At 43.3% G+C, this 26,156-nt stretch overlaps 1 protein-coding gene across 19 annotated transcripts in view; it reads left to right on the top strand.

Moving 5' to 3' along the window:
• MCTP1 (multiple C2 and transmembrane domain containing 1) overlaps positions 1-26,156 on the top strand; it is a 767,919-nt gene that overhangs the window by 496,288 nt on the left and 245,475 nt on the right. For all 19 annotated transcript variants that reach the window (XM_089313022.1, XM_051853978.3, XM_017344604.4 and 16 more), the window contains 2 exons: positions 14,071-14,213; positions 22,886-22,965. In XM_089313022.1, coding sequence (XP_089169148.1) covers positions 14,071-14,213; positions 22,886-22,965 — 223 coding nt within the window. The remainder of the gene's footprint in view (positions 1-14,070; positions 14,214-22,885; positions 22,966-26,156) is intronic.

The following is a 26,156-nucleotide window of genomic DNA, read 5'->3' as shown; positions in this document are numbered from 1 at the left end:
GGTATCTTGCTTCTGCAGGCCACGGAGGATGCTTCAAATGGTGTCATGGATACATCACAAGCATGATGCACTTTTTTTTTAAGAATTATTTTATTTATTTGAAAGACAGAGTTACAGAGAGAGGTAGAGCCACAGATGTTGGTCTTCCATCCACTGGTTCACTCCCCGAATGTCTGCAACAACCAGAGCCAATCCAAAGCCAGGAGCCAGGTGCTTATTCCAGGTCTCCTACACAGGCGCAGGGGCCCAAGCACTTGGCCCATCTTCTGCTTTCCAAGGCCATAGCAGAGAGCTGGATCGGAAGAAGAGCAGCTGGGACTCAAACCAGTGCCCATATGGGATGCCGGCACTGCAGGCTGGGACTTTAACCTGCTGTGCCACAGTGCACTTTTAAAGAAGGAAAATACGGATGCTGCAATATCCTACATTTCTGAGTAGAGGAAACATTTGCCTCCCACTGCTGTCATTTTTTAGCTTGTTTGTTATGAGACTGGGGACAAGTGACACCAGGTCTCAGGTCATCTCTCATCTGCAGTACAGGTTGATAACACCTGCTTTTCCCAACCTCACAGAGCATTCTGAGGGTTATCCAAGGCCAGGTGTCTTCAGGTTTAGGTTCTTGAGAGGCTCTGGTCTCTGCTTGCAAGGCAATGTCTTGTTGCTGGGTTCTCTACAAGGGACAAATGCTGTGTGCTACTGGGAGTCCTTAACCTCTGGAGTCCTGCTAGGATGCACTAATGCATTCGGGAGGGCAAGGTCCTCAGGACCTAATCCCCCCTGAAGGGCCCCTGGTCTTCACACTGTTGAGTTGGGGTGTAATTTCAAAGTGGACTTGAAAGGGGCTGCCAACATTCAGACCCCAATAGGCGTATGTGGATAGTATTGTACACCAAGTCATTTGCTCACTTATGGGAGTTCGTTGCTGGGAGCTCTGGGCTCCAGGTGAGATGCTGTAGCAAAGACATGGGAAAGAGGAAGTGAAGAGGGGGTTCTGACCGAGTCTCACCTCCTCCAAGGTCACATGGCACAGCAGCTTTCCTGGGAGCAGAGAAGGCAGCAAGCAGCTGACCTCCCAGTGAGCCCAGACTCCAGACTGGCTGGGGCCCCAGAAAGAAAAGCTACCAGCCATGTATGCAAAGCCTATCTTCACAGTTGGAGAAGAGGTGCAGAGCCCGGCCAAGCAGAAACAGAGACCACTGGAGCTGTCTTGTGAGGAATGCTAAAGATAATTCAAATGCATAAGATCAGAGATGAAAGTGGACCAGTGCGACTTACACCATGGAAATACAAAGGATTGTTAGAGGTTACTGTGAACAGTTAAATGGCAATGAATTGGATAACCTGGAAAAAGTGGGCAAATTTCTGGAGACATGCATCTTACTAAGACTGAATGGTATCACAGATCCATGTCGAGTAGCTAGATTGAATCGGTCACGATAAGTTTTCTAGCAAGAAAACCCAGGACCAAATGGTTTCACTGCTGAATTCTACCAAACATTTAAAGAAGAATTAATATCAATTCATAAATTACTTCTGTGGCTCAATAGGCTAATCCTTCACCTGAGGCCCCGGCATCCTGGGTTCTAGTCCCAGTCGGGGCGCCAGATTCTGTCCCAGTTGCTCTTCTTCCAGTCCAGCTCTCTGCTGTGGCCCGTGAAGGCAGTGGAGGATGGCCCAAGTGCTTGGGCCCTGCACCTGCATGGGAGACCAGGAGAAGCACCTGGCTCCTGGCTTCAAATCAGCACAGTGCGCCAGCCGTAGCAGCCACTGGGGGTGGTGAACCAATGGAAGGAAGACCTTTCTCTCTCTCTCTCTCTCTCTCTCTCTCACTGTCCACTCTGCCTGTCAAAAAAAATCTAAAAAAATTAAAATAGAAAAGGAGGGAACTCTTCCAAACTCATTCTTGGAGGCCAGCATTACCTTAATACCAAAAGCAGACCAGGACACAGCCATAAGGAAAGCTACATTCCCATGAACAGTGTGTCTCAATACTTTTTCCTCAAAACATGGCCACCATTTGTTATTTTCTGATTCTGGGACAATAGCCATTTTTTTTTTCTTTTAAGAGCTAAATATTTATTTGAAAAGCAGAGAGAGAGACAAATCTTCCATCTGTTGGTTCATTCCCCAAATGGCAGCAATGACCGTGGCTGGGCCAAGCCCAAGACAGGAGCCAGGAATTTTCATGTGAGTTGCAGGCACCCAAGTATCCAGGTCATCTGTTGGTTCTTTCCCAGGCACATTATCAGAGAGCTGGATCCAAGGCAGAGCATCCAGGACTGGAGCTGATGCTCACATGGGATGCTCAGGTCACAGGACAAGGCTTAACCACTATGCCACAACAGTGGCCCCAGACAGTAGCCATTCTACCTGGAGCGAGGTAATACCTCTTGGTGGTGGTTGTTTGCGTTTCCCTGATGACTAATGTTCCTGAGCATTTTTTCTTCTGTCTGTTGGTCATTTGCATTTCATCCTTTGAAAAATGCCTGTTCGGGGCAGCATTGTGGTGCAGCAGGTTAAGCCGCCACCCATGATACTGGCATCCCATATGAGCACCAGTATGCTCTGCTTCAGACACAGACCCTGGTAATGCACCTGGGAAAGCAGCAGAAAATTACCCAAGTACTTGGACCCCTGCCACCCATGTGGGGGACTCAGATGAAGTTCTTGCTTCTGGCTTTGACTTGGCTGTGCCCTGACCTGTCAGTTGCAGCCATTTGGGGAGTGAACCAGTGAATGGACCATCTCTCTCTCTCTCTCTCCCTCTCCCTCTCCCTCTCCCTCTCCCTCTCCCTCTCCCTCTCCCTGCCTCCCTCCCTCCCCTTTGTGTGTGTGTGTAACTGACTTTCAAGTAAATAAATCTTAAGGAAAAATGCCTGTTCATATATTTTGCCCATTTCTTAACTGTATTGTTTGGGGTCTTTTGTTGTTGTTGAGTTTCTTGAGCTCCTTATATATTCTGGATATTAATCTTTTAAAGATGTATAGTTTGTAAATATTTTTTCCCATTCTTTCAATTGTCTCTTCACTTTGTTAATTGCTTCCTTTGCTATGCAGAAGCTACTTAGCTTGATGGAATCTTGTTTGTCTATTTTTGCTTTTATTGCCTGTGCCTCTGAGGTCTTATCCAAGAAGTCATTGCCTATGCCAATGTCTTGCATGCAGTATTTTCTCTGTTATTCTCTAGTAGTTGGATGGTTTCAGGTCTTAGGTTTAGATACGTAATCCATTGTGAGTTGATTTTTGTATAGGGTGTTAGGTAGGTATCTCATTTCAAACTTCTACATGTGGAAATTCTAATTTCCCAGCACCATTTGTTGAAGAGACTGTCTTTTCTGCAGGAAGTGACTTTAGCTCGTTTGTCAAAATTTAGTTGGTTCTAGATGCTTGGATTGATTTCTGCGGTTTCTGTTCTGTTCCATTGGTCTACATATAACAGGCTTTTTTGATTATAACAGCCCTCTGGTGTGACTTGAAATCTGGTGTTGTGATGCCAACAGTTTGATTTTATTTGTTAAGATTGCTTGGACTATTTGTGATCTTTTGTATTTCCATATGAATTTTAGAATTGCTTTTTCTAGTTCTGTGAAAAATGTAATCAGCAATTGAAAAAATAATGAAATCCTGACATTTGAACAAATTGGATGGAACCGGAAATCATCATGCCAAGTGAAATAAACCAGACCCAGAATTTTGTTCAGATATCACATTTTCTCTTATTTCCTGAAGTTAATGTATATAGCAAGTAGAAAAATTGTGTGGGTGTCATATCATTTAGTAATTAATTATAAATACTGCTTCACTGAATCATACTATGCAAATGACATGCAAAATGACAATACACTCTTCTTTCTCCAAATTCTGATCATTGGATTCATGACAATGAATCCCTCCCTCTGTGATATTAATATCTCTGTATTCAAGAAAAAATAGTATATGTGTATATGCATATAATATCCACATTTGAAGTGAATATGGAAAAGTGGGTGTTTTTTTTTCAAGACTCATTTATTTATTTGAAGGGCAGAGTTACAGAGAGAGAGAGAGGGAGAGACAGAAAGAGCAAGATCTTCCATCCATTGGTTCATTCCCCAAATGGCTGCAATGGCCAGAGCTGAGCCAATCTGAAGCCAGGGGCCAAGAGCTTTTCTGGGTCTCCCATGTGGGTGCAGAGACCCAAGCACCTGAGCCATCCTTTGCTGCTTTCCCAGGCCATTAGCAGGGAGCTGGATTGGAAGTGGAGCAGCCAGAAGGCAAACCAGTGCCCATATGGGATGCCGGCACCACAGGCTGTGGCTTACCGGTACACCACGCACCAGCTCTGGCCCTGGAAAAGTGGTTTTTAAAAGGTATAAAATAAAATGTTTTTAAAGAAAAAAAGAAAGCTATTGGCCAATATCCTTGATGAACATAAATGTAAAAGCTCTAGAGAAAATTCTAGCAAATTGAATACAACAGCCTAATAAAAGATTATTCACCATGATCAGGAGGCATTCATCCCAGGGATGCAAAGATGGGCCAGTATATGGAAATCAGCAAGCATGGTAACTACTTCAAAAGAACATAAGAGAAAAATCATATGACTGGGATGTGAGACCCGGATGGAGCACCTGGCTGCTGGCTTTGGCCTGGCCCAGTGTTGGCTGTTGTCACCATTTGAAGACCAAACTAGCAAATGGAAGATCTCTCTCTTTCTGTCTATCCCCCCCTCTCTCTGTTACTCTGCCTTTCAAATAAATAAATAAATCTTTAGAGAGAGAGCAAGAAGATAGGATTTTGGATGTTTTTACCAGAGAAATGATAAATATCAAGGAGGTAGATATATTTACCCTGACTGGACATTACACAATGTAACTATGTGTTGAAACACCACATAGTACCCATAAAAATGGACGATATTTATGTCTGTAAGAAACAGTTAAAATAAAGGTAACTGCCATTAATTAGAAAAAAGGAAATGCTCCTTTCTTCTCTTTTTTAAGTATGTATTTATTTGAAAGACAGAGTGAGAGAGAGAGAGGAGAGAGAGAAAAAGAGAATATCTTCCATTTGTTAGGTTACACCCGAAATGGCTGCAACAGCCAGGGCTGGACCAGGCCAAAACCAGGATCCTGGAACTCCATCTGGGTCTCACACATTGGTGAAGAGGCCCAAAGACTGAGGCCATCTTCCATTGCTTTCCCAGATATTAACAGGGAGCCAGATTGGAAGTGGAGCAGCCAGAACTTGAACCAGTGCCCCTGTGGGATGCCCGATGTCATAGGCAAAGGCTTAACCTGCTGCACCACAATGCCAGCCCCTCCTTTCTTCTATTTTCTCATGAAATATGTAGCAGGTTGATATGAACTATAGTTACCCCGTTATGCGCTCACAGCTTATTCCTTCAATCGAACTCAGAGTTGATACCCATCATCCAGACTCTCTGTTTCCCCATACCCCAGCCTGTAGTTATCTCTGTTCTATGTTCAGAAGATTTGTTTGTTTTTCAGGCTCCTACATATGAAGAACAAAATGCAATATTTGTCTTTCTGTATCTGGTTTATGTCCCTTGACATGGTGTTCTCCACTTCTATCCATGTTGCTGCAAATGACAAGATTTTCTTCTTTTCGTGGCTAGATACTGTCCTGTGGTTTATATACCCCAGGTGGATTTTATCTACTCAGCTATGGTGGACAGATCACTGGTTGATTCCAAAATCTTGGCTATTGTGAACAGTGCTGCAATCAATGTGGTACAGCTTACATCTCTTTGACACAAAGATGAAATGATTTCACGTCTTTTGGATATTTACCCAGAGGTGGGATAGCTGGATCATTTGGCACTTCTGTTTCTAGTTTTCAAAGGAATCTTCCTACTGTTTTCCCTAGTGGCTGCCTTGATTTACATTCCTGCTGGACAGTGGCTGAGAGTTCCCCTTTCTCCACATACTGACCAGCTTTCTTTACTCTCTTTTTAATACTAGCCATTCTGACACAGGTGAGGTGATAGCTCATTGTGGTCTTGATTTGCATTTTTCATTGAGAACTGGAAAGTAAGAAGTTGTCAGCCAGAAAATGAAAAGACAATGGGAAAGAGGAGCTTTTCAAGCTGAGACGCCAAGGAGCACATGCAACAGCTGGGAGTAAGAAATAGCTTCCAGCCGTAGGAGAGAGGGAGCTAAGTAAGCGGTCCAGGATTAAGTTGGATAGGTGGCAAGTCCTGTAGATCATGGCTCAGATTTGGGATTTTATCGTAGGTATCCTGTAGGTATGCATGCACCCCCCCACACAGAAAAAGTCCCCAAAATGATGGGGTGAAGGTGAGGCCTTTGGAAGAGATGGAATTTGTACCCAGAGAGCTGCCCTGAGCCTTTCCCCACCTGCGGGTGCAGCAAGAATGTGCCATCCATGAACCACGGATGGTCCCTTGCCAAACGCTAAATCTTACGGTGCCTTGATCTTGAACTTCTTAGCCTTGAAGTTGTAAGAAATGATTTTCTGTTGCTTATAAGCTTCCCCATTTAGTGTGTTTTTTACAGCAGCCCAGAGGGACTCAGGCAAGTTGCAATTGAAACAACACCTGTTGAGGTGTGTGTTAAGCAGAAAAGTAGATTAAATCTGAGGTTATAAGAGGTCAGTCGGGGTATGCACAGTTAACGCAGGGGAACCTGGAGGGCATGGAAAGCCCAGTTAGGAGGCTGTTCTTGCACGGAAGGACAGAAATCAGGCTCACTTAGCCAGAGTGGGAGCAGAGAAGGCATATTTTTGTAGGGGAATCCCTTGGACTTGCTAGTGTCTTGGAGATAAGAGGTATTGAGAATAATTGCTGGGTTTCTTGCTTGAGCAGCTGTCAGATAATGGAGCCCATGAACTGAGATGGCAAAGCCTGAAGGAGGAGAAGGCTTCATGGAAGAGAAGATCAATAGGTGGCTTGTAGTCAGGTTAACGTTGAGAAGGCAGCAGCAGGTCTGGGCTGTGGATGTCTCCGGGATGGTTGTCAGCATATGGATACAGTGGATGGTGGCAGGTGCAAGGAAACACAGAGGGTGTGAGAACACTTCCCAGAGTAGGAGTGGGGAAAGGAGACCGAGTGCCAGAGAGGTAGGAGGGAGCGAGCAGAAAACAGAGGGAGCAGTCTACAGCGTGGGTGCTGTGGGTGGGTCATTAGAAGCATGATTTGGTAGCATGAAGGCTGTGGCCATCCTGGCAAGAATGTTTTCAGGGAATGTGTGGAAGTAGAAGTGTCAGGGGGAAAGGCTTCAAAGGGGAAAGCAAGATGCAACATGAAGTGATCATGTATAGAAAACACTCAGGCGACTTGGTGGACCATCGAGATAGGTAGGATGTGAGGGGCAGAGGTTCGGCACAGACATTAGGACACCACTTGGGACACCCACATCCCATATCAGAGTGCCTGAGTTTGAGTCCCAGATCCACTTCTGATTTCAACTTCCTGCCAGTGCGCATGCTGGGAGGCAGCAGGTGGTGGACTCAGGGAAGGAGAACATCAGCCCTTGGGCCTTGTAAGGCTGACAACATCATTTGGTCTGGCCTGGCCAAGGCAACTGCAGGCAGAACTCGAAATTCAATATATTTATAGCAGGCCAACTTTATAAAGATTTAATATTTATTTGAAAGGCAGAGTTAGAGAAAGAGAGAGAGAGAGAAAGAGAGAGAGAGAGAGAGAGAGAGAGAGAGAGAGAGAGACCTTCTATCCATTGGTTCACTCCCCAGATGGCTCAACAGCCAGCGTTGGGCCAGGCCAAAGCCAGGAGCTAGGAGATTTATCCTGGTCTCTCACATGGGTGGCAGGGGCCAAAACACTTGGGCCATCTTCCGCTATAGCAGCTAATGTTTAAGTTGATAATTGTGTATGGTCTACAAATATTATTGTTATAAATATCTAATAGTTCTTGGCAGGAAAAAGGTTCCCCATCCCTGATTAAGTAATTGGATCAGTACCACTCACATGGAAGACCCAGCTTGAGTTCTGGGCTCCCAGCTTCAGCCTGGCCTGTTCCCAACCCAACTGTTTCAGATATTTGGGGTCTGTCTGTCTGTCTGTCTCTCCCCCCACCCACTGCCTTGAAAATACATACATGCATTCACACATAAAATAATTATTTTAAATATGGCAGGTGGAGGCAAGGAAGTTTAGACTGGGAGATCATGGAACATGTTTGGATGCTGAGGGTAGACACTTGCATCAAATGATGTGGTTCCTGTGTTTGTACACTGGGACTACACATAGAGGTGAGTCCAAAATGTAGGAGAGCATTCAGTCAAAGGCAGAGGTGAGGGTGGGCCTGTTTCAGGTGCGCAGTCCAGTGGTGTAATGAAACTGGAGATCTGAAAATGGAAAATAGACTTGCCCAGGGTGATATGGAGTCAGAGCCAAAATGGGATTAATAAGATAAGTTTTATTTGGGTGCAAAAATTGAAATTCATTCTTAGTTTGCTCACAATATGCATTTTTCTTGAACTTTCTGAGGACCCCCTCATGTGCAGGGATTCTAATTTGTTTTACCTTAATACATTTATCTTTTAATTCCTTTTTACATGAAAAGTTTGAAGCATCTCATATTCTGGGTGTGTATCTACCACATGTCACCTTTCCCATCTCATGGGATAGATACCTAGGTAGCTACTGCCACAAACAGTGCAGCCAAAGTATCTACATAGTCTCTGTGAACCCACACAAACATTACCTGAGAAGAACTCTCTCTGAGGAGAAATAACATTGCTGGGTCAAAAGGCATATGCATAATTTCACAAGAAATTTCCAGATTGCTTTCTGAAATTACTAAACGCAAGGTTTCCCATCTGCCCAACCCACACTAGATGCTGTCCTCTGCATCACTCAGAGGTCTTAGCTGCAACCAGAACCCATTCTAGGGGAAAAAAAAAAAGGAATCTACTCAAGGAAATCAGTACCTGGAATTTCTAATTTCTAGGAGGGCCAGCAAACGAGGCAGTCGGTCAACTCAGCACAGCTGTGTTGTCTAATAAATCGACGCAAAACCTCCGCTGCGAACAGTAGTGAGCATTTGTGCTTTGTTTGTAAGCCTGGCAGCTCAGCTTCAGCTCTGCAGCTCCACTTCACACCTCTTCCCTCCTGCTGCTTGGGGCCAGTGAGCTCGCCAGGGGTGCTGTTCTCATGGTGAGAAAGGGCACACCCACTTCACCAGCACATTCCTGGCCTCTGCTTACTGTAGGGTTCAGCTACTTAAATCCATGGATGGAAGCAAGTCTTATAGGGCAAAGTCTGCCTGGAGCAGTAGGGATTACAAAGATAGAGCTAGAGAGAAGGATAGAGAATTGGAGCCAATAATGATATTACTACAGCTAGACAGCCCAGAGTAGTATTTAGTCATACAACCGGATTCCTCTTTGTTGCATTAAAGAGAAAAATTGCACAGACGCGTGTAGAAATGACGAGGAAGACTTTATTCAAGACTCTTGTAATGGAGACAAGGACTAGTATAATAAAGCAGAGAGAATGACCTCAATTTCATTGAAACAAAAAGGCAGGAGAGTTTTTAAGCACTGGGGTGAGCTATGAAGAGGCCCTGCAGGATACTAGGGAACAGGTTGATTGATCGATATAATCATTCCTTCTAAGTTTGATGATTGGCACTTGTCTGAGTTAGCTTTCTACCCTCCCCCACTGGGAGAAAAGGGCACTATCTGTCTTCACATTTTAAAGAAGTGGCTGCCAGGTCTTTGAGAAAAGCATCTCCAGGATTGCTCAACTGGCAAGAGACTGGAAAAGAACTTCATCTCAAAGGGGAGAGGAAATGGTGAAAATTTTTATAAAGTAAATGGTGAAGAAAAGAATAGGTCAAGGACATATCATTGGGAAGAAAAGTGTATGAATTTTAATAAAACTGAGGGAGCGTCAAGGCCATGCTGATCGGTCCCTAACAACCACATACTGGAACCATTCTCCACTATAGGGGCCGAGCACACTGCACTGGACTGGCAAGACCATCAGTCCAAGTCCCCCATCCATTGTTACTCCCTCGCGTTACTCCTTCCTTACTTCTCGGAGGGGTCACTTTTATTTCTGAAAGGATGGTTGCAACATCCCCCATGACCTTCTTCAAACGGGGCCTTCATTTTTCTCACATCAGCTGGTGGGGTTTGTGTCCTCTGCCCTTGAACTTGAGCAGCCCGTTGTAATTTTCTCTACAAATGTGATGACCATTCAAATGCTGTGCACTCCCACCGTTCCCTCTCCAGATGCTTGCTCTTGGAATTTAGCTTCTGCACTGTGAGGAAATCAGTCTACTACAGACAGAAAGACCACATGGAGTGGCCACATGTAAGGGCGTAGCCCCGCTGAGCCACCAGCCAAAGCTAGCAATTGAGTGTGCTTGCATGCTTTCTCTTCCGGCCATTTGAGCCCTCCCAGCTGAGACCCAGACCTCTTAGGGCAGGGACAAGCCATCCCCGCCACTCCCTGTCTGAATCCCCGAATCACAGAATCCCTGGACACAGTGAAGTAGCTTCACATCACCAAATCTTAGAATGGTTTATTGCACAGCTGTAAGTGGCACGCCGAGTCTTGCATTGGTGAGTGCAGCCTGCACCCTCACTGCAGGCTGGGAGACAAATACTGGCTTCAGCTTCAGTGAGGCAGGAGAGTTCTTCAAAAGATGGGAGCTGACCACAAAGCAACGAATTTGAAGGTTTACAATATTCTACTTTTGTCTGATCATTGAAAAGGCATTTCACATTTTTAATTATTTGTATTTCTCTGATTACTGGTGTTCTTGATCATCTCTTCATGCATTATTTGGGCTTTCTCTTTTGTGGATTGACTATTCATAAATTTAACCATTTCCCTATTGAATTTCCTGTCTGTCTTACTGATTTTTGGAACTTCTTACACATTCAAGATATTAATCTCCGGTCTGTTTCAGGTAGTGCAATTATTTCCAGTATGACCTCTGCACTTGACTTTGCCATCATATCCTCTGTTTTACAGAAATTGTTAAGTCTACCCAAATCAAATAAACCTCTCTCCCTCTCCCTCTCCCTCTCCCTCTCCCTCTCCCTCTCCCTCTCCCTCTCCCTCTCCCTCTCCCTCTCCCTCTCCCTCTCCCTCTCCCTCTCCCTCTCCCTCTCCCTCTCCCTCTCCCTCTCCCTCTCCCTCTCCCTCCCCTTCCTTTCTGTCTCGACAGTCTGTTTTGGGCTTTTAAGTTTTGCTTAAGAAATATTTCCCTTCACTTTCAGTTCTATATATTCCATTATTTTTGTAGATTTACTATTGACATTTAGATGTTGGCTTTGCCAGGATTCATCCTTGCATATGGTATAAGGTAGAGATTTGGCTTCACTGTTCTTCATGTAGGGAGTCATCTAGTACCATCTTCAAAGCAGTCTGTCTGTTTTGAATATAACTTTCATCCCATAGGACATTCCTGTTACTGTTTCGGTGGCTTCTCATCTAGTGCATTCAACTGTTTGTGCACGCATACTGTGGTGTTTTTATTCTTGGGGCCTATCTCATTTTTACTGCCATCTGTCATTTATAAGCCCTAAGTATCTCTTAGAACCATTTGCTCCCATTTGAACTAGGAAGCAAAACTTTTCAAAAGTGTTATAAATTTTCTTCAAATATTAAAATTCTTCCTTCAGGTTGTCATTTCTTAATGCGTTCTCACTAACTTCCTCTTGTCACCTAACCTTCCTGTTTTATGCTGAAATATCTGTTAATGACTTTGTCAAAATTTTGCCTAAGCAGACTAAACAGTGATCCTGCAAGAAAAGACCAAAGTTGTAGCACATGTTTTTTGAGACATCTGCTTTGGATGCTCAGAGACCTTTCCTTGGTCTTAGCCATCATCTTCAGATGTCACTCTGAGGACACAGGTTTTGGTGTCTAAGCACAGGAGAGGGGAAAAACATTGGAACTCATTTCTGAAAAGTGGTACCATAAGGTTATGCTTGGGAACACTGGGCATATTGAATTGTGGAAACCCAGAACACAGATCCCCAAATTTTCTTTTGTTTTCATCAACAGATTTTACACACTAACTGCCTGCCCTCTGCATCAAGTCATTAGTAATTCATGTGTTCATTTGTTCACCACATATTTGTTGAGGGTGTACACTATGTCAGATGTACACTGTGTGCTGGAGATACAAAAAATCAGTGCTCCAAATGCCTGTGATCCAATGGAGCTCATTTTATCTTCGTGGATGGTAGTAGTTACACAGATGATGTTCAAAACCAATGATAGTGGTTGACTCTGGGGAGTGATGGAGGAAATTCAAATGGATGCATGCATTTTAGTGTCTCCCAAAAGAAGGGCTTCAATGCCCCTACCCTCCAGGACCCACAGTCCATATTTGGGAACCACTATGTTGAAAGGAGTGGTTGCATGGGCCCCTTTCACCATCACCAAGGAATGAATGTGTTGTACCAGGTCACCCTGGGACAGCCTGCTTTTATACTTACAAATATTTTTAGAATTTGTACTTTTGTAATAAAATCAAACTGGCACACTCAGTCTTGCCTTGGTGAGTGCAGCCTGCACCCTCACTGTAGGCATTACTGTCGAAATGAAATGGAGTTTCACGGTGGGATTTCAGAATCTTTGTTTAATTTTATCCATATCTAGGCACACATAAAATCAGGTATTACATTTTGTGAGAGAACTGTGGAGAGTTTTGATTAATTAAGAAGCAAACCCTGTAAGGCAGTCCTTATATTGAGAATGGGAGTTTATTGTGCCTTTGAGATGAGCAGAGTACTGGAAGGGGCTATGGAGAGAGGGTCTGTTTAAAGGTACCAGCTTCATATTTGTAATGCCTAATGTGTATGTGGTTTGACAGTTTTTGGAGCCCTGCTCATATTTTTCTTCAAATTATATCTGAGAGTACTTCAGCAAGTTTATGGAAACTGGAATTAAAAGACAAATTAATCTTGATGCAAAAAATTTCAAGAGTCTATGCATACAAGGTGTCTGAAAAAGTTAATGGAGAATGTGTATTATGAACAAATTTGCATGGGTTTCAAAAATTTTTGCATCAAAATCAACTTATCTTCACTTCCATTTTCCATGAGCATTTTGAGGTATTCTCACAGATTCTAGTTATTAACTGCAGTTTCAATTAGACAAAACAGGGAGAATGAAGCCTACCTTCATCATAAGATGGTCAAGTCTTACGTCATTTCCTGAAGATGAAGAAGATTTTACACTGGGAGGATTTCTTGTAGATGTATGGCACTGACTTACTTTCCCTGGGAATCCTCAGAACAATATAAGCTCCATTTTTAGGTCATGATTGGTGTCATTCATCAGCCTACACTCAAACGACAAAGTCTAATGAATGTCTGAGTATGTAAGTCCAGTCCCTCTTGCAAGTGTAGTGGAGAAGGTGTAGGCGTTACTGTCAAGCAGCCTTGCTTGGAATCCTGAGTCCATTCCTTGCCGATTGTGCATCCATGAGCAGCAACTCAACTTGGCAATTATGATTTTCTTTATCATTGTAGGTAGTTTGAGAGGTATGGGATAATACAAAAATATCTCCATCTCATAACTGGTACCCATTTCCTTAATGCCTTCCTTGGAGTCCTTCATCCCTTTCTAACATCCTAAAATTGAAACTTGTCAACAAGAGAGAATGTGGGACCAAGGAAGCTCAATTTGAGATTCACGTTCCCTAAGTGCAGTAGACCTCGTATAAACTCTTAGCAGCATTTGTGTCTCTAAAGCTAGTTAAATCAGTCAGGATCATGGATCATCCTTGATACGGTTGACCAGATAATACAAAGAGAAATGTCAGATTAATCTCTGTGATTTATAGCTTGAATTAAATTTACATATTCAATATGCAGGAGTTTTTGGTAAATAGCAGGACAAGGTTACAGATTTAAAATCCAAAGATGGCATAATGATAAGAAGAAAGTAATGGATTACGCCTTCAACATAGAAGGAAAAACACTTTGCCCTGATTTTCCCATGTGACCAGTTTCATTTAACTTGTCTTTCTTTAAATACTTTCTGATGTTTCCTTGATCAAGCCTCTTTCTTCCATAGAAGATGTGTTCAACATAGACCAACCTGTTTCTCTTTAACAGGGACGAGTGATCCATACGTGAAGTTTAAAATTGGAGGAAAGGAAGTTTTTAGAAGTAAAATCATACACAAGAACCTCAATCCTGTTTGGGAAGAAAAAGCCTGCCTTCTTGTTGATCATCTTAGGGAGCCATTGTATATAAAGGTGAGACACTGGTTTGTTTTCTCTAATGGAATCTGACATGGAAATTTCCATGCGTGGTTTTTTATGGTGTCTGTCTTTCCGATGGGATTTTTCTCCAGGGGTGTATTCTGATCTTCGTGATCCTATTGCGCATGTGATGGAGGTGGGAGTGCAGAGAGGTGAGCTGGCCTTCAGGACAGGACTGCTCCCTGTCCTTCAGGAGGGTTTTGCAGCACAGCTCCTCCTGAGCGGTGCTGGTGCTGAGTCAGCGCACACTGGGAGCCTGTGGATGAGTGTCCATGTGACTTAGCACGCTCTCTCTTTCCAAATACGTTATTTAAGATTTACTGTTCCTGGAAATGTAGTTGAAAAATGGGTGTCATAAAACGATAGGTTAGGGAGTAAACCAATGAATAAAAGCCTGTCTCTCTCTCTCCTCCCTCTCCTTCCCTCTCTCCCTCCCTCTCCCTCTCCCTCCCTCTCTCTCTTCCTCCTTCTCTCTCCTTGTTTCCCTTACTTTCTCTCTCTCCCTCCCTCTCTCCTTTTCTTTCTCTCTGTTTCCCCACTCTGTTTCTCCCTCTCTGTCTCTCCCGTCCTCCCCCTTTCTCTCTGTCTCTCCCTCTTCCTCCCTCCCTCTCTCCCTCTCTCCCTCTTGGTTGCTCTCTTTCTCTCTATACCTCTCTCTGTTTTCAAATCAATTATTTTCAAATCAATTACTTAATTTTTTAAAAAATGCTGTTAAGAAAGTGAGGAAGAATTTAAGGAAGTTACAAACTGAATCCTTGTTAGAATCTTAATTCTTTTCTTGTTTTTAGACCTCAGTTCTGTTTCATTCATATCTCTGCACATTTATATTGGGTGTACTTTGCTCTGACAGTCTGTTCAGTCACCCAATCCTTTTCTGTTACCGCAATACTCCAAGCTCTCCCTTTCTCTAAATTACCACGGTCGCCACTTGAGCCCAAATCTCATAGGATCACTCAGCAACTGGGTTTTTTCCTTCCCCTCAGATCATAATTGTGTTGCCTCCAGTTGTCTCCCTCCCTCACACAAAGGAAAAGGGAATGTTCAAGATGACACTGACGCTACGGCAGAAGGATGGGTGTTTGGCTTAGAGGTTATGCCACTGGTGGGGACACGTGAGAACCTTATTGGAATGCTTGAATTTGTACTCGGCCCCAGCTTCTGACTCCAACTTCCTGCCAGTGCATACTCTGGGGGCGGCAGGGATGGCTCAAGTGGTTGGGTTCCTGCCACCCAGGTGAGCGTCCTTGGTTGAGGTCCCAGCTCCCAGCTTTGGCCCTGACTCTACCTCAGCTGTTGTCTACTCCCAGCCGGGGAGTGAACCAGTGGCTAAGAGCTGTCTCCATCTTTATGTCTGTCACTCTCTCAAATAAATTCATTAACTAAAAGTTTAAATAGATTTTTAAAAGAAAATTATGGCAGGATAATTTATGAGTGATGTAAAAAGAATGCATTACATATACAGTTGCTAAGTTCCTGGAAATCTTTGTGGATAGAGGTTATTAAAGTGGACGGTGGCCACCAGAAATCAGTGTATGAGGTGTGTGTAATTATCAGTGTGAGAGTGTTCACAAAATAGTCATTAATGTGAGAGTGTTCATAACCACCCTTCTCCCACCAAAGGGGAGACTTTCATGGTCCAAAATGTTTTTTCCTGCTCCTTACTGCTCGAAAGAAAAAGCCACAGGAGGAAAAACCAATTAGCTTCTTTATCAAGAGCCGCATTGGGCCGGGGGGTGGGGGTGGGGGGTGGAGGTGGGGGGTGAAAAGAAAGAAAGAAAAAAAGCCAAGTGGGTTGTGAAGGAAATTTTACTGGGGGCAGATGGTCAGGCGAGATGTGTTCGAGCTGCTGCAGCTGGGGAGAAAATGGACGCAGAGAAACAGGTGCTAACAACGACAGCAGCCAACTGTTTGGATCTCATTACTGTCACTTCAGAGAGAAATCATGAAAGGAAAGGAATTCATTTTTAATTACTTCCATTGTGGATCCTCCCTTCTCTGGTGGGTTAGTGCTCCATATAGGAAACATATGGATCTGCACTCTTTTTAGTTCAAATTTTATGTGTTTATTAGAGAGAGGGAGTATGAATGAATGACTCTCCCATACTCAGACTCACTCCCCAAACGCTGAAACAGCATGCGCTGGCCTGGGATGAAGCCGGGAGCCAGGATTCCATTCAGATCTCCCCTGTGACATCACCTGTCAGCACTGCAGCCTCTCAGGGTCTGCTTTAGCAGAACAATGGATTTAGGCGCTGGAGCCAAATATCAGGCTAACGAACTCTGATGTGGGATGCCTGTGTCTTAAATGGCATTTTTTCCCATTTTATTTGAAAGGCAGACACACCACACACACACACACACACACACACACAGCAGAGAGAGGTCCTATATCCACTGGTTCACTCCCAAAATGCCTGCAACAGCCAGATCAAAGTCAGGAGTTTTGAACTCAATCTACTTCTCCCACGTGGGTGGCAGAAGAGATTGTAAAGCCACAATTTAACTTAAATCTTGCAGAAGAAGACACATGGTGAATTGTGCAAGACTTGTCACTTTTTACATTCCTACATAAGAAAAAGTGATTAGGTAAATAGAAATCTCACTGTTTTTTCTAATACTAGCACAAACTCAAAATAATATTCTATGCAATACTTTATACTTTTGTGTTTTTGAATTGATTTTCACTTTCTGTAAAACTCATGGAACCTCTTTTGAGGAAATCTCTTTTATTTGTTTCTGTTCTCTGTGTTATAGCCTGACTTTGGACACTCAAATATCTAAATGAAAAATGTTGGTTGAAGTGATATTTTAAGCTACTAGGATTTCAAGAATATGGCATCCTTTTCTATTAAGATGTACTTTTTGTTTGTAAGGTAGAGTTACAAAGAGAGACAGAGGCAGAGAGACAATTCCATGATTGATTCACTCTCCAAATAGCTGAAAAGGCCAGGGCTGGGATGGGGCAAATCCAGGAGCCTGAAACTCCATTCAGGTATCCCATCTGGGTTGCAGAGGGAGGCCCAAGTATTCGGTCCATCATGCATTGCTTTCCAAGCTGCATTAGCAGGGAGTTGGCAATGCAGGGAAGTGAACCAAGTTCCTTCACAAAGATTGGAGCTCTTTATTTGTCTCTCAAATAAGTAAATAATTTTTAAGTGACTAACATGACATCGTAAGTTATTCTCCATATAATCAGCCAACATTGGAAGAGAAAGTTGCCTAACATGGGTTTATGGGAATGTCCACATGGATGATCAAAGCAAGACCTTGTCAAGATTCTAAAACTGATATATAGGCCAACATCAAGGATGCTTGTCCGTAATTTCAGGATTGTTGGCAAGGGTGACTTTTTAAAGATTTATTTTATTTGAAAGGCAGAGTTAAAGAAAGGCAGAGGCAGAGAGAAAGAGAGGTCTTCCGTCTGCTGGTTCACTCCCCAGGTGGCCCCAATGGCCAGAGCTGAACCTGTCTGAAGCTAGGAGCCAGGAGCTTCTTCCAGATCTTCCATGCAGGTGCAGGGACCCAGGGATTTGGGCCATCTTCTTCTGCTTTCCCAGGCCATAGCAGAGAGCTGGATCAGAAGTGGAGTAGCTGGGACTCAAACCAGTGCCCATATGGGATACCGGCATTGCAGGCAGCAGCCTTACCCACTGTGCCACAGTGCCGGCTCCAAGTGTTTGTTTTTGTCTCTACCTCTCTTCCCCCAAATGTAAACTCCAAGAAATCAAAGATATAGAGTGTTTTTTTCACTGCTGATTCAATTGCCTAGAATAGTACCTGGCTCATTGTAGGTGCTCACCAAGTATTATTCAAATAAGTGCATGAATCATTTGAACTGCCAGTCAAAACTCCCTGAAGCCATAACTACCTATGGACATGGCCAGCATTTGAGCTAAAAATTCCTGTTCATATTGAGTTATGTTTTCTATGACTTGTATCCAAAAGCACTTTAATGGATGCCCTTCCTGATTCAGTTTTCCTTGGTAGACCATTGAATCAAGATGAATTCATTGTTTAGAATAAGATATGAACTCACTTGAAAATAGAGAGAGGTATTATTGAGTTCCAAGCAATCCAACATGATGTTCCCTGAAGTTTCTGACTCACAGCGGAGGCTCTGTGGCAGTGAGACTCTCATCTGAATTATTCATGTTTGAGTTCCCTGGGCTCCTCTCAGAGTGGCTGCCCAAGATATATTTGCTAAATTTAAAACATGCTCTGTTTCTAAAACGCAATACAAGATTTGAATCTTGCCTCTTCCCAGCCCTAGGATGTAGGGGAAAGCAATGTCAACGTCTTCCCCTTCATATCTTTATCTGAAAAAATCAAAATCATACCCAGTTGACTGGGGCATGTAAGAATTCAAACTTTTTAATCTATATAAACCTGTAAATGTTGCATAAGCATTAATTAGTATTAGCTGTACTTACTGTGACTTCCTATTTCTGTAGCCCCAGCTTGCCTCATGCTCCTCCCTCTGTTGAGTGGTTTGTAGACTTTTGAACCAAGTGGCATCATTTCATAATGAATGGGTTCTGGTGTGTCCATTCTTTACCATGTTTGTGCCTTTGCCAGTTAATGGGAATTGAGAACTAAAGCAAACATCAAGCCATTAGGGTAGAAGGGAAGACAATTTGGAGATTAGATCACCCCGTTGGGCCATCTACACAAAACTATTCCCTGGACCTCTGGCTGCTATGTGTAGATGGTTCCCCAGGCATTCTCGTGGATCAAGTGCCACCTGGCCTGTCCCCAAGATTTCAAGCTTTAGGATTATATGAATTGAAGAGATCATACATTGTGGGGAGCAATTCGGACTGGACTAAGTTACTGGAATTGAGACTTGTTCTGTGCATCTGCTCTCCCACAATATGGCGCTGGGAGAGAAGAAAACAGCTTCTACACAGCTGCCTCCAGTTCAGCCAATAAACAGCAGGACCTGCTCCTGATTGGAGGAGAGCAGCGTACTCGGCGTGTGGGCAGCCGAGTTAGGATTGGCGGAGGAGGACTATAAAGGAGGAGAGAGACGGCATGCACCAGGAACATCTAAGGGGAACATCTAAGGGGAACATCTAAGGGGAACACCTGTGCAGCCCCCGAGAGAGCCGGCCGGCGGTGTGCCGCTCCCCTGCGGAAGTGGGGAATGTGGCCAGGGGGAACTGCCCTTCCACGGAGGTGGAAGGGATAGTAGCCAACCCGGGAAGAACCAGCAGCAAACCCGGGGAGGGCCGAGCAGACGAAAGAACAGCGCAGGGTCCTGTGTCGTTCCTCCACGAAGAGGGGGAGCGACATAATGGTGCCGTGACTCGGATATGAAGCCTAGGCAGGGTTTAGTGTCGTTCCTCCATGAAGAGGGGGAGCGACATAATGGTGCTGTGACTCGGATATGAAGCCTAGGCAGGGTTTAGTGTCGTTCCCCCATGAAGACGGGGAGCGACAATACATGAGAAATTTTTCTAATGTTTTGGTATGCATTTATGGCATAGAATATAGTACTGCTCTCACTTGCAAATATCATGGTGTCCATTGCATAAGATTTGCCATATATGAATGTGATAGGCCACTGAGTAGATGGCCAAAGCTCAAAAGGGTAATTGATCATGGAGAATATTTATAGCAGGAGTGCTGAGCTTTCTACAGTATATGCATTCCTGAAAGATTGTTCATAAAGCAATGACTGCGAACTGAATAAGTACAAAAGGCTTTAAGGGAACTTAGTACTTAAATAAATCTCCTGAAGATACTTCAATTCTAAGAATCCTTTTGTAATGCAAAGTATTCATCTTTTGTCTAAATGTCATTTTTAAACATATTTTTAATGGAAGTATACCTGTACTAAGGGGGAATAAAATAGCACGTGGTTCAGGAAGCTGAACCTACTGTTTCCTCTGAGCTTTCTAACTCTTATGCCGAGAACTGGGTACAGGAGCACCTAGTGCACAGCTTCTGGGCCACTGGGTACTACTGATGCGCTCCGATGCCTGGGAGGCTGCTGATTCTCTCAGCTTTGTGGATTCTCATACCCTGGAGAAGCCAAAGGCCTGGGTCGTCCGTTCATGAGCTGACAGCTGTTCATGTTCATGGACTTCAGTGCTGAATGTAGCTATTAGCTATTTGAAAAGTTCAGGAAACCAAGGTCTAAACTTCATCTAAGCGCATTTCTCATTTCCTCTTAAAGGCATTCCCTGATGCCCCTTCTTCTTTCTTTTCACGATCTCTTTTCCCTAAGGCTCTTATCAAAAGTTTTAATTACAGGAATGGACATTTGGCACAGCAGTTAAGCCACCCACATCCTGTAGCGGGAGGCCTGCGTTTGAGTCCTGGCTCTGCTCCCTGCCCCAGCTACTTAAATGCACATCCTGGAACGCAGCAGTGACAGCTCAGCTCTGGGTCCCTGACGTCCATGTGGTAGACCCTCATTGAGTTTTGGGCTCTTAACTTTGACTTGGCCCAGCTCTGGCTGTTGCAGGCATTTGGGGAGTGAACCAGCAAATGGAAGATCTGTTTCTGCCCACTCCCCCAACTGTGTGTGTGTGTGTGTGTGTGTGCTCTCAGATTAACTGAATAAAATTTTTAAATTTATAATGACATATCACCTATACCTTTCCTTCTTTAACCTTTGTCGTCTTTGCTAAAGAATGAGCATTGACAGCATCAATTTGCTCACCACTGTTTACTCAATACTTAGCATACAATGAGCATATAATGAGTATTTTGTCAGTATGGACTGAGGGAATGAAGGAAGGGGGAAATTACTACACCAATGGTGGCTGGCCTGTTCCCATTTACTGGGAGTCCTTTGGAAATGACCCTAATCAACCAGGCTCTGGGCTGTCTCTCTAGCTGCCCTTCCATTCTCCGTCTCTCTCATTGGCATCTTGCCTATCTGACGACGTATTGGTCCCCTCCTATGCTTACTGTCTGATCTGTCTGGAGTGCTGTTCCCCATACGGGAAGGACTTGATCCAACCCAGTGTTCAGGAATCTGCACAAACACACTTTCTCACAGGGGTCTTCATGGACTCCCTATGTCAGATGTCAACTCCCAACACGCCCCTGAGTCTTTTCATGGCTCCATAGCTCTCATCACTGAACTCAACATGTATCGGCATCTATGTGTATGTGTGTCTGTTTGTATGTGTGTGTTTCTGTGTGTGTATATATTGACTGTCTCAGCCCCTCACTAAATGTAGTATTCAAGAAATCAGAGACTTAGTCTGTTACCTTAGTAAGAATGAGACAATGCAAGACGCAGGCAAGAGAGTGGATGAAGAGCATTGACAGAAGGAAGAAATGAATTCTCTGTTTTTCTTATTGTTTTGTTGTTAGTTATTAATGTGATCCCTTAGTAACTGTTTATGACAATAAAATCTTTGATTTAGGTTTTTTTAAGATCTATTTATTTATTTGAAAGTCAGAGTTCCACAAAGAGAGAAGGAGAGAGAGAAAGGAAAGAGAGAGAGAAGAGAGAGAGAGGAGAGAGAAAGAGAGAGAGAGGAGAGAAAGAGAGAGAGAGAGAAAGAGAGAGAGAGAGAGGAGAGAGAGAGAGAGTCTTCCATCCATTGGTTCACTCCCCAACTAGCCACAATGACCGGAGCTGCACAGATCTGAAGCCAAGAGCCAAGGAGCTTCCTCCGGGTCTCCCCACTGGTGCAGGGTCCCAAGGATTTGGGCCATCTTCCATTGCCTACCCAGGCCATAGCAGAGAGCTGGATCAAAAGTGGAGCAGCCGGGTCTCGAACTAGCACCTATATGGGATGCCTGCACTGAGGAGGCAGCTGTATCCGCTACACCACAGCGCCGGCCTTGATTTAGTTTTAATATAACTTTGCAAAGTGCTTTAATTATAATATCATGATTTTTATTTATTTGTGTTGTATTTTTAAAGATTCATTTATTTGTTTGAAAGGCAGAGTGACAGAGATCTTCCATCTGCTGGGTCCCCAATGGCTACAATGGCAAGGGCTGGTCTAGGCCAGACCTGGGAGCCTGGAGTTCTGTCTGGGTCTCCCATGTCAACGGCAGGGACCCAAGGACTTAAATGATCATCTGACGTCTCCCAGGGTCCACAATAGAAGAAGCAGCTGGGACTTAAACAAACTGGACCTGTGATATGGGATGTCAGTGTCACAAGTGGTGGCTTAATATGCTGTACATGATGCTGACTGCTCTTTGTGTGTTTAAAATGGCGTTTTCCTATAATCTTAGTCTTTATCTTCAGTTACCTAAATATGAAGAACTTGTATTATCATCTCAGTACATTATGAAAAAGCTGTTGAATTTCATACTGATGTATGAAATTTCGCCTTCAACCGATGTCAATCTCTTTTCTGTGATATGCAAAAAAATATTCTAAGCCTGTGTTTCTCAGATTTTTTTGAAGATTTACTGTATTCCATTTGATTTTGTTCCATCTTTGTAAAAGCGCCATTTCATATAAATCAATAATGTTAAGTAAAACAATGCAATGTAATTTCCTTCTGAATGTTTTATGAGCCCTTAATAGTCCAAAGCACCAAAGCAAATTTTTAAGAAATGAAAGTAAGGAGTTCTATTGTTTAGAGTGACAGAGACAACTATATTTTATAATCAAAACAGACATTTTTATCTATTTGTTAAGGAAATGGAACCATTTGTAACAATGCCTTGTCTCTTTGGCTTTGTAGGTATTTGATTATGATTTTGGCCTACAGGATGACTTCATGGGCTCGGCCTTTCTGGATCTCACACAATTGGAGTTAAGCAGGTAACTTCTGGATGGTTGTCATATGGCTGCACCTTGCAGTACAGCTGGGCCTGTTAATGGAAAATTCCAGCCCACCTGGGTTCTCATCACTGTTCTGTCTTTCATGGCTGTGAGCCTGCGAGCCAGCCAGCCCTTGTCAACTCCACCTTTCTCACCTACCCAGGTGCAGTGAGAACATCTTTGACTACCTCATTCAACAGCAGCTCTCCCTTAGTAAAATCCGTGGTTACCTATTCTGGCCCCTGACACGGTGCCAAGCACTAGGAATCTGGAGATAAAGGATGCATTTCTTGGTCTGACATTGCTCAGATGATCATAAAGAGAAAGATCGTCATCCATTGGTTCACTCCCCACATGGCCGTAACGGCTGGTGCTGGGCCAGGCCGAAACAGGAAACAGGAGCTTCATCCAGGTCTCCCGTGTGGGTGGCAGTGGCCCAAGCACTTGGGCCATCTTCCACTGCTTTCCCAGGTGCATTAGAAGGGAGCTTGTTTGGAAGTGGAACAGCCAGGACTTGAACCAGTGCCCACATGGGATGCTGGAGTCACAGACAACAGTTTTACCTACTATGCCACAACACCAGCCCCAGATTAATACATTTTAAAATCACAAGTTGGTATATGCCCTTTCACTCTACTCATCAATCACTAGTCTCTGGGTGTGGTGCATGCATAATAATAGTGGTCATATAAATACTTATGCTGCTATGGAAAGCAGTCAGTTGTGTCTTTCTTTGCAAGAAAACAGTAAATGAGTATCCTAAAGCAATTGCAAAGGTTCTTGAGTCTTTACTGTGTAATCATTGTAAATATGTAATGAGGTTTCCCCATTATTTTTTTAATTTCCCGATTTTTTTCCTAATCATTACAAGAAAATAAATTGAATTATAGCCCTGTATTTATAGAAAGATACTAGAGGATTTCAAAAAGTTCATGGAAAAATAGGTTTTAATTCCTCTACTTCATGAACTTTTTGTATTTTTTAAAAATTTTTATTTATTTGAAAGGCAGAGCTAGAGAGAGAGAGAGAGAGAGAGAGAGAGAGGGCTTCCATCCGTTGGTTCACTCCTCAGATGGCCACAACGGCTGGAACTGGGCCTGTCCAAGCCAAGGAGCCAGGAGTTTTCTTTCAGGTCTCCATGCAGATTCAGGGGCCCAAGGGCTTGGGCAGTTCTCCGCTGCTTTCCCAGGCCATTTGCAGGGAGCTGGATCAGAGGTGGAGCATCCAGGATTTGAACCAGCACCCATATGAGATGCCAGCACCACAGGCAGTGGTTTTGCTGCTATGCCATGGCGCTGGCCCCATCCACAGACTTTTTGAAGCACTCTCTTTTCATGCGTGTGTATGCTCTAATGCCTAACGTGATTCTTAAAATAAAAAGAACAAGCTGTTACTGTCGAATCACAATGATTATTAGTTAATTTTAAATTAATATTGGAACAGTTCGTATCATAACTGATATAACATGCATAGTATCAGTCTGACAGGTTGCTTATAGTGCAGCTAAAATTCTGGATACCAGAAAATTGTATTTTTCATTCTATCACTCCTTGGCTTGATAAATTAAGCATCATGTGAAAGATTTCTTACTATCATAAAATCTTAGCATTGAAACATACCTGTGGTTTTTATTCCTGGCTGTGGGAGGAAATCATTTGGGGAGCTTTATAAGTACATAGACTTCGAGCTGCTAGCCCTGATCAACAGACAGTCATTGGGGTGGGGGTCAGCTCGGGAATATGCACTTTGTTCAAGCTTGCCAGTGGATTTGGATGTTTGGCCAGGATCGAAAAACTCTTGCTTTTACCCAGAATCTAGACCTTCCCTGCGTGCTTCAAACATGCTTTGTGGGTAGAATGAATTCCCTTCTGCCAGCTTTTTCAGATTCTGGGTATTCCATAGACCCTTAGGTTTGCAGGATACTAACTCTACAGGGCACTAACCCCTGTTCGACATTAATTGAAATATGCAAGGAAGGTTATACATTGGCAGTTGGATATGCATTTTACATTGTTTTTTAAAAGTGATTGTGTACAATATTCATGGACTCTTCATTAGAGTTGCTTATCTAATTCCAAAGCCTATGTTACCCAATTCTAGATATTGATTTACTTGTCGTTTAGCATCCAAAAATGTCTTAGGCATACACTTAAGCAGTTAAAAACTAAAAATATCATTTTAAATATCAAATATCCTTTTCAATAATTATGCCTTTTTTGAATTATGCCTACAATGTACGAGAGTACACGCAATTAGAAGATAAGTTTAGTGGTGGGTGTTTGGATCAGCAGTCAAGACGCCACTTGGGTTGCTGTATCCTATAATGAGTGTCCAGTTGAGTCCTGCCTCCTCCCCTTATGATTCAGCTACCTGCTGACCACACCCTGGGAGAAGGCAGTTGATGGCTCAAATCTTTGCTCCCTGCCACTCACTTGGGAGACCTGAACTGAGGTCTGAGCTCCTGGTTTTGACCTGACCCAGCACAGACTATTGTGGGCATTTGAGGAATGAACCAGCAGATAAAAAATATCTCTGTGCCTTTCTCTTTCTCCCTCTCCCTCCTTCCTTCTCTCTCTCTCTCTCTCTCTCTCTCTCTCTCTCTCTCTCTCTTTCAAATAAAGTACAAAAAAATTTTAATTGATTTTGGTGCAAAAAATTTGAAATCCATGCATAGTTTTTTTCAAAATATACATTTTCTATGAGTGCTTTGAGGAGTCCTTGTTTGTGGGGCAAATTATGTTTTCTCTTTCCTCTTCTCCCATTCACCTGTTTAACTCACACTCCCGTTTAAAAAATCCTAAAGGACTAAAAGCAAGTAGTAAATAAATGATACTTATTTTATAGCTGGACTCAAATTTATAGAAAATACCTGATTCTTCTCTCTCTGGGTTTAGAACTCAGAGAGAAAGGACTTACAGGTTTTTCAACAGTGTCATAGTTCCTTGGCCTTTTCAGCAATTTTCTAGAACCCTGTGAAGAGTAAAATTTATCCAATGTATCAAAGAACGCCCAATTGACCCACAGACTATTGGATAAATTAATACTCTTAATTTGGTGATATCTTGATAACAAAACTTGTGCCAAGAAAGTAAAGGAGGACAAAGTGACTTTTGTTCTTTAAATAATAGATCATTGGTAAAAGTATATGTTGGTTTATTATTTAACTACTGTTCACAACCTAAGTATTTTAT

This window comes from Oryctolagus cuniculus, chromosome 14 (genome assembly GCF_051225735.1).
Source record: "Oryctolagus cuniculus isolate XC-2025 breed Fujian yellow rabbit chromosome 14, ASM5122573v1, whole genome shotgun sequence".
NCBI classification, from domain to species: Eukaryota; Metazoa; Chordata; class Mammalia; order Lagomorpha; family Leporidae; genus Oryctolagus; species Oryctolagus cuniculus.
This window is presented reverse-complemented; position numbering and strand designations above follow the sequence as displayed.